General features: G+C 36.1%; 1 protein-coding gene across 1 annotated transcript in view; it reads right to left on the reverse strand.

Moving 5' to 3' along the window:
* LOC145252802 (uncharacterized) overlaps positions 1 to 13,891 on the reverse strand; it is a 203,101-nt gene that overhangs the window by 105,523 nt on the left and 83,687 nt on the right. The window contains exons 12-13 of the mRNA XM_080112758.1: positions 10,914 to 11,804; positions 3,268 to 3,525 (exon numbers count right to left, since the gene is read on the reverse strand). Coding sequence (XP_079968884.1) covers positions 3,268 to 3,525; positions 10,914 to 11,804 — 1,149 coding nt within the window. The remainder of the gene's footprint in view (positions 1 to 3,267; positions 3,526 to 10,913; positions 11,805 to 13,891) is intronic.

Consider the following 13,891-nt stretch of genomic DNA (forward strand, 5'->3'; position numbering starts at 1 on the left):
GCCTTGTTGCTCTAAGTGTTGGAAGTAAAAACCTACAATACTGGACATTAACAAATAGCTGCGACCAATGAGATGTACTTTATGAAAATCATACAATCCTGAGGCACAATCTTCATGAGCTCTATACTGAAGTTCAATTCACTTTTTAAATGTGTTTTTTTTTTTTTACAAAGGTGTTTTTAGAACAGGTTTTTCTGTTTTTATTTATTTTTTTTCTTTTGATGTCAAATGTCAACAAATTAAAATATGTCACCCAAGAAAAACAGCGCTCCCCACCCCCAGAAAAAACCTCTGCCTATATCTTTCCTGCATTATATATCCTCCTAAATCGTCCTAACTCAATACTTAACTACTTCCTTGTATCTTAATAATGCATTATTACTGCATTTTTATTGTTACTTAACAGTTTTCAAACTATTTCATCAAATACAAATTAATGAGTGCATTCCATACGCTGATAAATAATTACAATATCGTATTGTAAGATGGATTTTTAATTTTTTAAACTTTAGCACCTAAAAGAACTTTTGATACTTAATATCTGAATTCTAATCTGTCTTGATCGAAGACAACAGAACTTTATTTAAGTATGCTAGCATATTATCTTACCAACCATACGAGGACGTTAATAAACCTGGTCTGGAACCCCAGCGCATGGCTACTCCCTCTTAGTGTGATTGATCCGTAGATCTTACCAGGTTACCCAACTGGGAAAATGAAGGCTCTTATTCCATAGCATTGTGCCGTAATACTAGGGAAGGTGAGCCTCCTGGGTCATAGTCGACAACCTTCCTAGTGCTTGAGACATTGAGGAATTTCCCAGTTTACAAACCTATACCACCTAAGGAATAGGTAGGCTCTGCCTATCACCCAACTCTCATACTTAACCTTTATTTATTAGCCAGGTGCAGTCACAATACGAAGGGCTCACTTGAGACTCCCTGTGCTTCATCTCAATTCCTAATTAGGACAATGAACCCCAACTCCCCACATCCTTAATATTTCTCTCACTAACAGAACAAATGGCTTTGCTTATAATCCTACTTAAGTTCAATTGACTTGTTTTAACTATTATTGTAAAGTTGTTGTGTGATGTATTAAATTAAATTTCCTTTCTTTATTTCCTACTAAGATATATTAAATCAAATTAAAATATGAATTTCCAAAAATCCACAATATGACCCCCACCCCCACAGAAGTACTGAACACGGGTTGAAAACAAATAGGGACCAAGTAAAGAATAGATACCCTGTACCAAAAGACAACGACTGGTGACAGCCAGTGCATATTTCAAGTAACACCGGTGATTTGACCTTGACATTTTTTTTTTACATGGGGGGGGGGTCACCAGTTATCAAGGCCCGAAGGCCACTCAGGGATAAGGGTGGGAGAGAGGTTGCAGGGAAGAGAAAACGGCATCCCCCACTAAGCCACGAAGTCTATTTTGTACTCTGTCAAGGCAGGATAGGCTGTTTTTAGCAGCTCCTGCCCAGATGTGGCAGCAGTACTCCATCCTTGGACGTACTTGCCTTTAATATAGATAGAAAATTGCATCAGTAGTGAGATATCTTCTGGAGCGGTAGAAGGATCCCACCATTTTCCCAGCGTCCCTGGCAACAGATTTGATGTACGTGTTCCATTTCAGATCAGGAGTAAAGATCAAACCCAGAAGCTTGTCAAAACACGGAGCCTTTCCAAGACGAGAGCCATCCATTTCAATTGATGCCAAATGGGGATCAGAGCGTTGATGATGTAAAGATAGAAGCTTGGTTTTGGATGAATTAAAAGTTACCAGCCACTTCTTCCCCCATTGTACCATATGCTCAAGATCAGAGGAGAGAGAATTAGAAAAAACTTTGTCATTTACGGCCTTTGATGTGTTGCCATAGATGGTCGTGTCATCAGCATAGATGTCAACGAATGATTTAAGTATGTGCTTTGGTAGATCACTGATGTAAATCAGGAAGAGAGTTGGGCCCAGGATGGACCCCTGGGGGACTCCAGCATTAATACTGTGGACCTCTGATTTCTGCCCATCAACCACTACTCTTATGAGCCTATCAGAGAGAAATGATTTAATGATTGAGAAAACATTTCCAGTAATACCGTAGCTGGAAATCTTGTGAAGTAGGCCCTTATGCCATACCTTATCGAAGGCCTTTGATATGTCAAGAGCAATTGCCCTGAAAAGGAAACCTTTGTCAAGAGATTCACTAATCCTATGTGATATAACCGTTAGCACATCTGCTGTAGATCTTGCAGAGCGGAAACCATATTGCATGTCACTAAGAAGGTTGTTTCTGTTGAGGTGGTTAACTACTTCTTTATTTAATATGGATTCCAACAACTTACTCATGACACACAGGAGACTTCTTGGTCTGTACTGAGAGGGAGATGACTTTTCACCTGAATTCTTAAATACAGGACATACTGATGAGGTTTTCCAGAGTGTTGGAAAGCACTTCTCCTTAAGGCAACGCTTAAACAGTTTTGTAAGTATGGGGTCAAGTTCTGGTTGGAGCTTTTTCAGCACTATAACTGGAATGCCGTCAGGACCAGTTGCTTTACTGGAATCAAGGTTCTTGATTAGCTTGGCGACCTCACGCACAGATATTTGTATGTTGTCTGTTATAGGAGGAAATTCAGGGAGTTGATGGTCATTGTCGCATAGGGTAGAATTAGCTGCAAAGTTCTTGGCACAAACACATGACGTTGGTTGTTTGTCAATACGTTAAATAGCAGACATGGTCGAATATTCGCGAGCAAGATTTTTTAAATATATATTTACAAAACTTTTAAAGATTTAGAAGAAAAATATATATTTACAAAACATTTTTTTTAAGTAAGTAACAAAACGAACATATTTAGATAAAAGATATTTAAATAAATGGGTACCTGTCGGAGTACGTTTTTAATATATTTACAGAAGTTTTTAATAAAACTTACAATAATAATTATAATTAAATAAATAAATAAAGAGAGTAAAAGAGAGAGAGAGAGAGAAAAAAGAGAGAGAGAGAAAAAAAGAGAGAGAGAAAAAAAAGAGAGAGAGAGAAAAAAAGAGAGAGAGAGAGAAAAAAGAGAGAGAAAAAAGAGAGAGACAGAGAGACAGAGAAAAAAAGAGAGAGAGAGACAGAGAAAAAAAGAGAGAGAGTAAAAGAGAGAAAAAAGAGAGAGTAAAAGAGAGAAAAAAGAGAGAGTAAGAGAGAGAGAGTAAAAGAGAGAGAGAGAGTAAAAGAGAGAGAGAGAGCAAGAGAGAGAGCCTACCGGAAGAATCTTGTGGTTCCGATGAGTCTCCAGAAGCTTCCATAAATGAAACTGTTGCTCTCCTTTGGGGTCTGTCAGCAGATTTGTCCTCCTCGGTGGCATTATCGACAGTGGAGGCTCGCTTGCGTGGCTTCCGTTCTTTCGGTCGACTCTCTTTCGTTATGGAAGTGTCTGGCGATCCAAGTTTTACAATGGTGGGTTTTTTCTTTTTGAATACTTTTTTGGTTGGAGAAGTTTGTTCTTTCAACGGAACAGCATCTGAACGAAGAAATTATAAACGGCAAAAAGAATGAAGCGATACGAAAATGGATGACTTTTCTGCTAAAGTTTAGATTGTATGTATTTATTTGCTTCCCCATGAAAGCAGTCATTTTTAATAGTTAGTGGGGGTGGGGGTTCACCTCCCCAAAATGGGGCACTCTGGAAGTAGGTAAAATGTAGCCAAAAGAATGGTGGGGACAGTTTTGTTTACTATTTTTTATTGGTTTTGTAATTTTTAAAAAGACAGACTTTTTCTTCATTTTTGGTTGTCATAAAATTGCTAATCTAATCTAAAATATAAAAGGCACTATGCTTGTCTGTCTGTCTCCATATTTTCAAACTATCTCCTCCGAAACTAAAAATCACAGAGCGGCACTACGGGCTTTAAATGATTGAATTTTTTATAGACTACTAGCAGGGGTGCCCGGCGTTGCTCGGGTGTTTGGAGGTGTATGCTGTGCAAAAAAAGCAAAAAAACAAAATAAAAATGGTTAATTTTTTAAAACTTTGACCCCTATTATGACCCCTTAAAATTTATAGTTTCGGGCTCAAATCACTTTATTAAGTTAGATCCAGGTTCAAGGAACCTATATCTAAAATTTCAAGTATCTAGACCCAAAATTGTCGGAGGAGTTTGGTAGAGTTCTTAAAGGTCAAATCGTTGAAATTTGACCCCTTAACAGCCAAATTTCTGGCTGACACCCATCACATCGATTTTCCCAAATCTCAGTACCCGGTATTTCAAATTTCGAGTCTATAGACTAAAAATTGACAGAGTTATTGCGTAGGGAAATGTACACAGACAGACAGACAGACACGTTCACTTTTATAGATATATATAGATTATTTTTGGGGTCTTTAGCCGGTTAAAATAGTTTCCAAGGGGTCAAAAAAAGGTCAAAATTTAAAAAATCGTTATACATTTTGTACATTCATTTTAGTTTATTTTTAATCGGTTCATATGCATGTCACATTGGTACAGTGGTAACGTCACCAGCTTTGAATGCTACAATTTTGCTTTCGATTCTAGCTGATGGCCCCCTAAATACTTTTTTTTTTACTTTTGAAATTACAACTCTATAATAATATATACAAAATCTAGACAAATTAAAATATCATATTTAAGTGTATTTTACAACCGGGCAAAGCCCATCCCCCCCCTCCCTAACTAGTATTGCATATTTTTTTCCCTGAATGCATTTAAAAATAAAATAAAAATCATTTAGATGGCAGCAAAAAGAAATTATGGTATTATTCCTTTCTTTATTCCAACTTTTTATTTGATTTCTGTTTTTTTTCTATTTCTTTTTTATTTAAGTACTAGCGAGGGGTACCCGGCGTTGCCCGGGTGTTTGGAGGTGTGTGTGGAAACTCCGGGGATGGGGGGGGGTTAAAAAAAATGTTTTGGTAGGTAAGTATGAGGATCGAACCCGAACCGTTGAGGCAAAGTTGTAAATTAAAGTGTGAAAAAAAACAAAAAAACGTGCGACGTTAACCATTGCCCCACCGCGAGATGCTAACGGAAACACGTTTGAATTTATTTAATTACTTGGATTTGGCAGGTGCTCGTTTTAATGACTTAATGAGGTCAAGTTTGACTGTGGGATAGTATTTCATTTACGGCGGGAACGCTTCCCAAGATGTTATAGGAAAAAGACCAACCCACATGCGGCGAGCGACAAATGTTGAATATTTATCTTCCCAAAGTTGAGCAAATTAAATAGACAGGCGAGCTTCGTTGTTAAACTCTGAGATATTACGATTTATATGTGATATAAAAAGTTTTAAAAAGTTGTTAGGCGACTGACTGCTTCTCTGAAAAAAGCCTTTTGTAGACATACAGAAAAAGCGAACACACATACAAACATACATTTTCGCTTTTATATTTATAGATAACTGTTTGACTTTTGTTTTTGTTTTTTCTTCTATTTATATATTTGTTTTTTATTTTATTCCTTTTAGGGTGTTTTTTTTTTCTTTCATTCTCTTTTTTTTATATTTTTTTTTCCTTTTTACATATCCATTTTATTTATTTCTACATGTTTGTTTTGATTTTTATATGTATGTTTTTTTATATATTATTGTTTATTTCTTCATTTAAATATTTCTTACTATTTACTCTTTTTATATATTTTACAAGATACATACAATATTACTAATAATTTATTTTTATTTCACTTTTTAAATATGACTAGCCTGGATACCCGGCGTTGCCCGGATGTGTGGAGGTATGTGTAAGTGTGTTGGTTGAGCAGACAGGCTTGAACTTGTAATGCGAAGGAGGAAACGAAGGTTCAAAAGTCCCAACGTCTTAGCTGATGCGTCCATCGCGCAAGCGTTGCAATTAAGGATGGTCAAAGGCAATGATGACTTGCAAAAAAGTCAATGAAAAAAGCGACCCCCTTCCTTGTAAAAAATGGCCGAGTTGAGGATGAAGGAATTAATGTTTTTGGTGTTTGGAAATGTAAAAGAAAAAAAAAAGTTTTGGTAGGATCGAACCCAAAACGTTGACGCGAAAGTGGAAAAGAAAGGGGGAAAAAACATGACATCTCGGCCACGAGGGGAGAGGAACTGAAAACTGTTTTAATTTAAGGCTTTTAAAGTTGACAGGTACGCGAATTTAATGATAATGAGGTCAAACGTATTCGGCAGTTAAATTTTTGCTGCGAGGCAGTTTTCCATTCCCCAACTTTGGCTGTTTTTTTACCTAAGATAAAAAATGCAGGTGTCCAAATTGTTTAATAGGACGGTTTTTGCCACATTGATCAAAGCCAATTTGCGTTGTGGACGTCCCTGCCACAAATGCCAGGGAACTGATGGTGTGGATTCAGTTTCGCTTTTTTATACTGGAAAGCGAAACGAAGACGCAGCAGTTAAAAAAATCTCGAAAATAGAGCGTAAAAGTCTGGCAAATTAAAGATAGATGCGACCTCCATTCGTAACTTGTAAATATTATGATTTAATATATAAAAAGTTTTAAGAAGGAATGACCCGACCGAGCACGCCCCCCCCCCAAAAAAAGCCTTTACCAGACATACACAAAAAGTGCACACACATTTTGCCTTCTTTGTATATAGTATAGACTAGCGGGGGTACCCGGCGTTGCCCAGGTGTTTCGAGGTGTGTGTGCTCTTAAACCAAAAAGAAACCGGGGGGGGGGTAACAAAAAAAGTTTTGATAAGTTGGTAGGATCGAACCTGAAGCCCTGAGGCGAAGTTGGAAAATAAAATGTGAAAAAAAACATGATACGTTAACCGCTCAGCCAGCCAGAATGAGTAACTGAAAGATGTTTGAATTTATTTAAGAAGAGAATTGACAGGTGCCTGCACGGAAGTCATAGCGTTAACATTTTGTGCGAGCGTGACGATGACGACCTATTCAGCAGTTAACATTTTGTGTGGGACTGTTTTTAATGAGGTCAATAACCCGGTTTGTTTGTTTTTACCTAACTTTGGGGAAAAACAGCTCCCCCGTTTATTAGGGGAGTGTCTCGTCTCCAAATGAAAGCAACCGTCTGATATGACGACGGTAAGCCGACATTGACCAAACGTTACATTGCTTTCTTGAGACCACTGGCCGTGGGCGAGTGATTCGAATCAAATTTCACTTTTTTTATACTGAAAAACGAAAGCAATATGCGGTGATCCCAAAATGTCGAATATTTAACGTTTCAAAGACAGGCAAATTAAATAGACGGGCGACGCCTGTTCGTAACTCGTAGATATTATGATTTCGACGCGATATAAAAAGTTTTAAAAATGAACGACGGCCTCAAGAAGCCGCCAAAAAAAATCCTTTTGCGGACGATACACAAAAAGCGAACATACATACATACACACATTTTCGCTTTTATATTTATAGATGGGCAATTATTGTTTTTCTTTATCATAAAATATTGAATATAAATTTAATTATGACAGTCTCTTTTGATTATTAGATTATTAATCTTGTTGAGGTTATCTTTTAATTGCTACTTTTTAGGAAGAGGTACCCAAGGAAATTTCTGTACTTACATCATAAAATTCCAAGTTTCACTGGAAACTTACAAAATTGACAAATGCTAAGAAACTTGACCAAATTTATTATTAGCGTTTTTGTTGTTGATTTTTAGTGAAAAAAGTCATCCTCATCACCTCCTTGTCACTAAATCTTTTTGTTTTGTCTTCAGCTTGAATAAAAATATTTTTTTGTTTTTTTTATATTTTTTAATTTATCTTCTTTTTTTTTCTTATTTTGTTACACTTTTAACCATTTTAGGTTATTTAATGAGTTTAGTTTGGTTTGGTTGTTTTGTTTTACGGCATATCAACCCTTTTCGGGTTATTTAATGCCGAATCCAGTTATTTAGGAAACAGTTTTTATGCTTCAAGTTCTTTATATCTTCAAATATTTTTGCAGAGTTTAGTTTTTTTTTTTTTTTTTTTTTTTTTTTTACACAGGAACCACCACATTATCAAGGCCAAGAGGCCACTCGAGGATAAGGGTTAAAGAGTGTACAGTAGAAATTGGACAATATAGTAATCATTAGTAATGGAAATTCGGTAAATTTGTTAACTTATATGGAGCGGCTCATCAAGAACTTGTTTACGTTAGACTTGAAGACAACCATATTGTAGTCAGCCGGAAAGCAGGAAAACGGAAGACAATTCCACAGGCGTGCAGTTCTAAGAAAGAAGCTTTGTTCATGGAATCTACGTTTAGGTTTAGGCACAGATAAAGAGTGAGAGGAATTTTTGATAGTGTTTTCAGCTAGACGAGTGTTTCTTGTGAAAGTCTGGCGAGGGGGGACCATAGACTGAAGCTCAGTCGAACAATTTCCATGAAAATAACGATACATCAGAGACAAACTCGCAACAACTCTTCTGTGAGATAGAGGCTGCATGGAAGAGAAAAGGACATCTCCTACGAGGCTACGAAGTCTATTTTGAACTATCAAGGCAAGACAAGTCCCTTCCAGCAGCTCCAGCCCAGATGTGGCAACAGCACTCCATCCTTGGACGCACCTGGCTCCGACAGGTTTGGTTGTGTTGTTTTAAGGCATATCAACCCTTTTTGGGTTATTTAATGTCGAATCCAGTTATTTTGGAAATAGTATTCATGTTGCATCCAGTTATTTTGTAGAAAGATTTTATTCTTCAAGCTTTTTATATCTTCAGTCGCTAGTTTGTAGTGTTTGGTTTGGTTGTTTTATAGTGGATTTTATCGTTTTTGATCCCTGCTTTGAAGAACATGAGTTTTACAATGGAAGCCAGACATACATACATACATATACACAGAAAACTGCCCCATATATCTTATAGATTATTATTACATGGAGGTATTATTATTTTTCAACATTATGTTATAGAAGCAAAGAGATTTATTTTATCATCTAATTTACACATACGTTTATGGTATGTACAGATACACATATGCAAATTACGTCGTACATGGTGACACTGAAAAAAGGGAGTCACTATTTTAAAACACTTACAGAAACATTAAAAAATATTAGAGAGCGGTTGAATCAACATCAAGGGAGGTAGAAATATAGATGTAAGAGAGAAAGTTTTTTTCTTTTATTTTTTACTCTTTTTGATCCTAAATAAGGCATATCGCCACTTGGGCGTAAGGTACTACTATTTGGAATCAGCTCTAGCAGGAGACTGTGAGGAGTTGAGCAGCGAGATGTTTGTTCACATAACATTTAAACTCTTGCAGGTTAGTACAGTCAGGGAAGCAGGAAACAGAGAGGGAATTCCAAAGTCTTGTAGTCCGAGGGAAGAAAGTGTTAGAGTAAAAAAGCTTTCTGGCATCTAGGGACCTCAACAGTGAAGGGGTGGGATTTTGCTGCTCCTTAAGTTAGTTGAGGGTATTTATGCCAAGGGGGCACAAGAGTTATAAGTTCATCAGAGCACATTCCATTAAAATACTTTTAAAACAAGTACAGAGATGCAACATCGAGGCGATGGGACAGAGATTGGAGCTTGGTTGATAGTGCTGTAGGAATTCTTAGTTAAAGCTAATTAGAATAGTTAACACAGAAATTTTTTAAGAACACAATTCCAGGACTAAGCTATTTTAATATATATTTTATGTTATGGAAGTATATGGGAAAAGATCTTAAGGAAACAAACATAAATTAACTCACATTTAGTATAATCTATTATATATATAAAAAAAAATGCCTGTGTGTCCAGTTAAAAGTCAAAAACTACACAAGATGCACCCACAAAATTTTTATTCTTTTTGTTACACTTACCTTGAGAAAGGAAGACAGGGAAAGGAAAAAGAGAGAGAGAGAGACTACCGCACAGATCCTCAAAGACTGTCCTTTAAGCGAGCCATGCTCTAATGCAGACCTGTGGTATGTCTCGGACACTGCCCGCTGATGGACTCAAGATGGAGTGAAACACTATTATGATGATGAGAAAATATTCACTGTTTTGGTGGTTAGGAAAAACAGTATTAGTCATGATAGTCACAATTTAGAGCATTTATTAGTCTTGTTATGTAATAATTGGTTAATAATTATTTTTAGTTGCTATAGAAAGGGGTGATAGGAGAGAGCAAGAGGAACGGAGAAATAGAGGAAGGAAAGAAAGAGGGAAAGGGACATAAAAAGGAAGACAGAGGGAGAGGGAGAAAGAGAGAGAGGAGGAAAGAGAAAAGAGAAAGAGGAAAAGGGAAGAGAGAGGAAAAAGGGAAGAGAGAAAGAGGAAAAGGGAAGAAAGAAAGAGGAAAAGGGAAGAGAGAAAGAGGAAAAGGGAAGAGAGAAAGAAAAAGAGAAGAAAGAAGGAAGAAAAACGAAGAGAGAGGGAGAGACAGGGAAAGGAAATAGAGAGGGAGACAAGGGAAGAGAGAGGGCGTGGACAGATAGAGAGAGCTAGAGAGCAGTTTAAAAAGAAAGATTTTGCACACAATTTTTTAACTCTTCTTTTTCATTGGCTATGTCTCCGAGCAATGCTGAGTAACCATGCTAGTCAAATATAAAATAGTTCCTAATAGGTACCCCTGTCTCATCATTGCAATGTCGCATCTTTGTGCCTGTTTTACAAGTACTTTAATGGAATGTACTCTGATGAACTTATAACACTTGTGCTCCTTAAACATACATATCTCCAACTAACCCGACCAGCAGCAAAATCGCACTCCTTCACTGTTAAGCTCCCTAGATGCCAGAAAGCTTTCTACTCTAACACTCTTCCATTAGACTTTAGAATTCTCTCCGTTTCCTGCTTCCCTGACTATACTAATCTGCAGAAGTTTAAATGTCATGTGAACAGACATCTTGCTGCCAGGCTTCCTACAGTCCGTTGTAAACATGATCCCAAATCGTAGCCCCCTTACGTTCAAGTAGAAATATATCTTATTTGAGGTTAAATAAAAGTATTCACAAAACTCACCTAAATTAGGAGATCCTTCTTCAGTTTCCGTGATTTGATCCGAGGCCTCAAACTGAGTCACATTGGTATAATTAAGCATGGCATATACAGATGGTGAAATGAGGGTGGTGTTGTAAGGGGATGGATTTGATGGTCGCGGCCGTGGAATGGCCACAGGTTTAAGTGTTGATCGTCCACTCGAGAAATTTAAGTCGGAAAAGAAACTTTGCTGCAAAGAAAATGCAGCAGCAGAACGGTGGAGGACTTCTTGATCAAATAATTGGTCCAAGGGTTCTTCGGAATTCTCAGGGGATGTCAGGACAGGGTTGGCGTCAGACTCATCATGCTCGATAAGGATCTGCTGAATGGAACTTTCGAAGAATTCTGATGGCGATTTGTGGTCCTCAATGTATGGTTGAACACCATTCTGGTCGGGACTTTTCAAGAATAGCGAAAGACGGTCAATCTGAAGATTGTTGCTGCTATTCTTTTGTGATGCCCCGGGAGAACGGTCCAAAGATGGAAATACCGGATTGGATTTATCCGAAGAATGCCATGATTTTTCAACCATACACTGCGAAAGAGTCGCATTGCCACCATTCTCCGCTGGAAGGGTGGCAAGTCTTGTTGTCACTGCCATATCTTTTGGTACGATTTTTGGAAGTTGATAGCTTCCGTCAAGTTGACTGAGGGCATCTTGGAAGCTGGGTAAGGGTGACTCAAGTGAAGATTGCACGGATGGGGGAATTGAGATCACAAAATGATTGAGGATGTCCTCAGCAAGTTTTGTATTTTGTCTGGAATGTAGCCAGGAAGCGCACACCTCGATTGGCATGAGGGTCAGTTTCTTAAGTTCGGCTTCTTGGGAGAAGACGTAAAGTTCATTTTCATAAACAGCAATATCGGTAATATCTGAGGGAAACAAGCATAAAAAGAAATATATAACGATAATATGTGTAATACTTAAAATGAGATTGTATAGGTATCTATGCAATTGCATTTTAAGTGAATATACATTGAATGGATCAATTAGGTTTCAAGGACCCCCTCAAAAAGATAAATCTTGCCCCATATCAAAAATAACAACTTGGCTTTATTATCTATTTGTTTACAAATACTCTGTGTATTGAATGTCAACTGGTCGTATCTTTAATTTTGCTTATTTTCTGGGGTTCTTAAAACCTAACTGATTGCAATCCAGACATGTAAATAAATCGTATCAAGAATATTTCATTCAAAAAAGATTAAAAAAAAACGACAATCAGTTAAGTGTTGATCTTGCATGTCACTTCTATTAGCTGAAAAATTGAACCAAGATCGTAATAAATGGCGAAATTTTGTTTTCAAGTATGTAGCAAAGTTCTATAAAGTATGCAAATAAATCACATCAAAGTTAAGTAATTTATCTATCATATAATAAAATGATTGCAAAAATTCCCCTCTGGACCAAAGTACTATAGGTTTACAACAACATATTACGTCTAGATTATCAGCAACTATCTTATGTAACTTTAGAACAACATTTTACATACATTTAGTTGTTAAAATAAAATCCTACTTTACATCCTGGGAGCAACATCATCACAATCTCTATAGATGAAGTAGTTCCTACTTTTCCCTCTAAATCTAAAGTCCTCCCACTGCCCCAGTCAGGACCAGGAAGACTATATTGTCTTGTCCCCTTCATAACTGGAGACATAGACATACAATTATGTTTCCACTTCCAAATTCAAAAGTAATTATTTCTCCCTCCTAAAATTCTGGCATTTCTCATTGGCTGAATGCTGAATAATCCATTAATCCAGATTACATACATTTTTACAAAAGCAAACGCATCTGACCTTTACAAATACGTCCGCTCTCTCTCTACACGAAAAAATAATTTTACGAATATTAAACCAAATACAAAAATATTAACAGCCCATAATCATACATTCACATACTTATACACTCAGAGTTAATTACATCCCTACAAAAAAAAAACAATCCCTGAAACAAAATACATAACATTTATGCATAGCATTGTTTTCCTTTTCCCCTTTTCAAATCTGTTTAAGAAAATGATAATGATGGTTTTTTGGGTTTTTTTTTTATAAACTTTAGCTTAGAATGGGCCGTTTCCATCTTTATACTTTTACAAAATATTTTTTCTATATCTACTGCAGGCTAATTTTTTAAATTTCTTTTTGCATTCACATGGGTACTAGCTGCTACTTTGAAATAAACAATGCTAATCGTAAATAATAATGTTATGTTTCAGGGTTAATTTGTTTGTTTTTTTTTAGGGGGGATATCTGCGCGATGTTAAGGTATGCATAGATATAGAAAAAATATTTTGTAAAAGTATAAAGAAAACCTACTTAATGAAATTAAGTGAAATTTTTTTTTCAGAGAAGTTCATTCCATAACGGATGCGTACAATTTAAACTTTTTTCAATAATTCCATTTTTTAATGTCTTGATTAAACTGCACAAGTACTGAATAATGAGATGAATTAAATCACAGATTAATGAATCTTGTGGTTTCAAGTCTTATAAAATACTTTTGGGAGGTAATATTTTTATATAAGACAATCCCAGCCAAATAAAATTGCTCAATATACTAGATTGAGAAATATAATTGGATTTTACCTGTAATGTACCAATTTTCAAATAATCTGGAACCTAATAACATGACCCAAGGATTAATATTTTATTTGAATACCAAAATCTCATATCTTTTTTTGTTTCAACCCTTATTTTCTCTCTCTATGTCCATTAAAAAGATTTAATCTTTAAAATACATTTTCTATGTATGTGCTGAATAGCAAAATTATATTAAACCGGAACTAATATTTTGCTAATGGCTTTTCCTCCAAGGAGATGAGTCTACATCGAAAATCCATGGATTAAGGAAATTAATATAAATAATTTATTGTTTGTTCAAACAATATTTTATTTGGAAAATTATTTTTTTTTCTGAATGAAATTTAAATATAAAAACTGTAAATTTTATCTGTT

The sequence above is a fragment of the Euprymna scolopes genome, chromosome 29, assembly GCF_053919585.1.
Source record: "Euprymna scolopes isolate OS-2025 chromosome 29, ASM5391958v1, whole genome shotgun sequence".
NCBI classification, from domain to species: Eukaryota; Metazoa; Mollusca; class Cephalopoda; order Sepiida; family Sepiolidae; genus Euprymna; species Euprymna scolopes.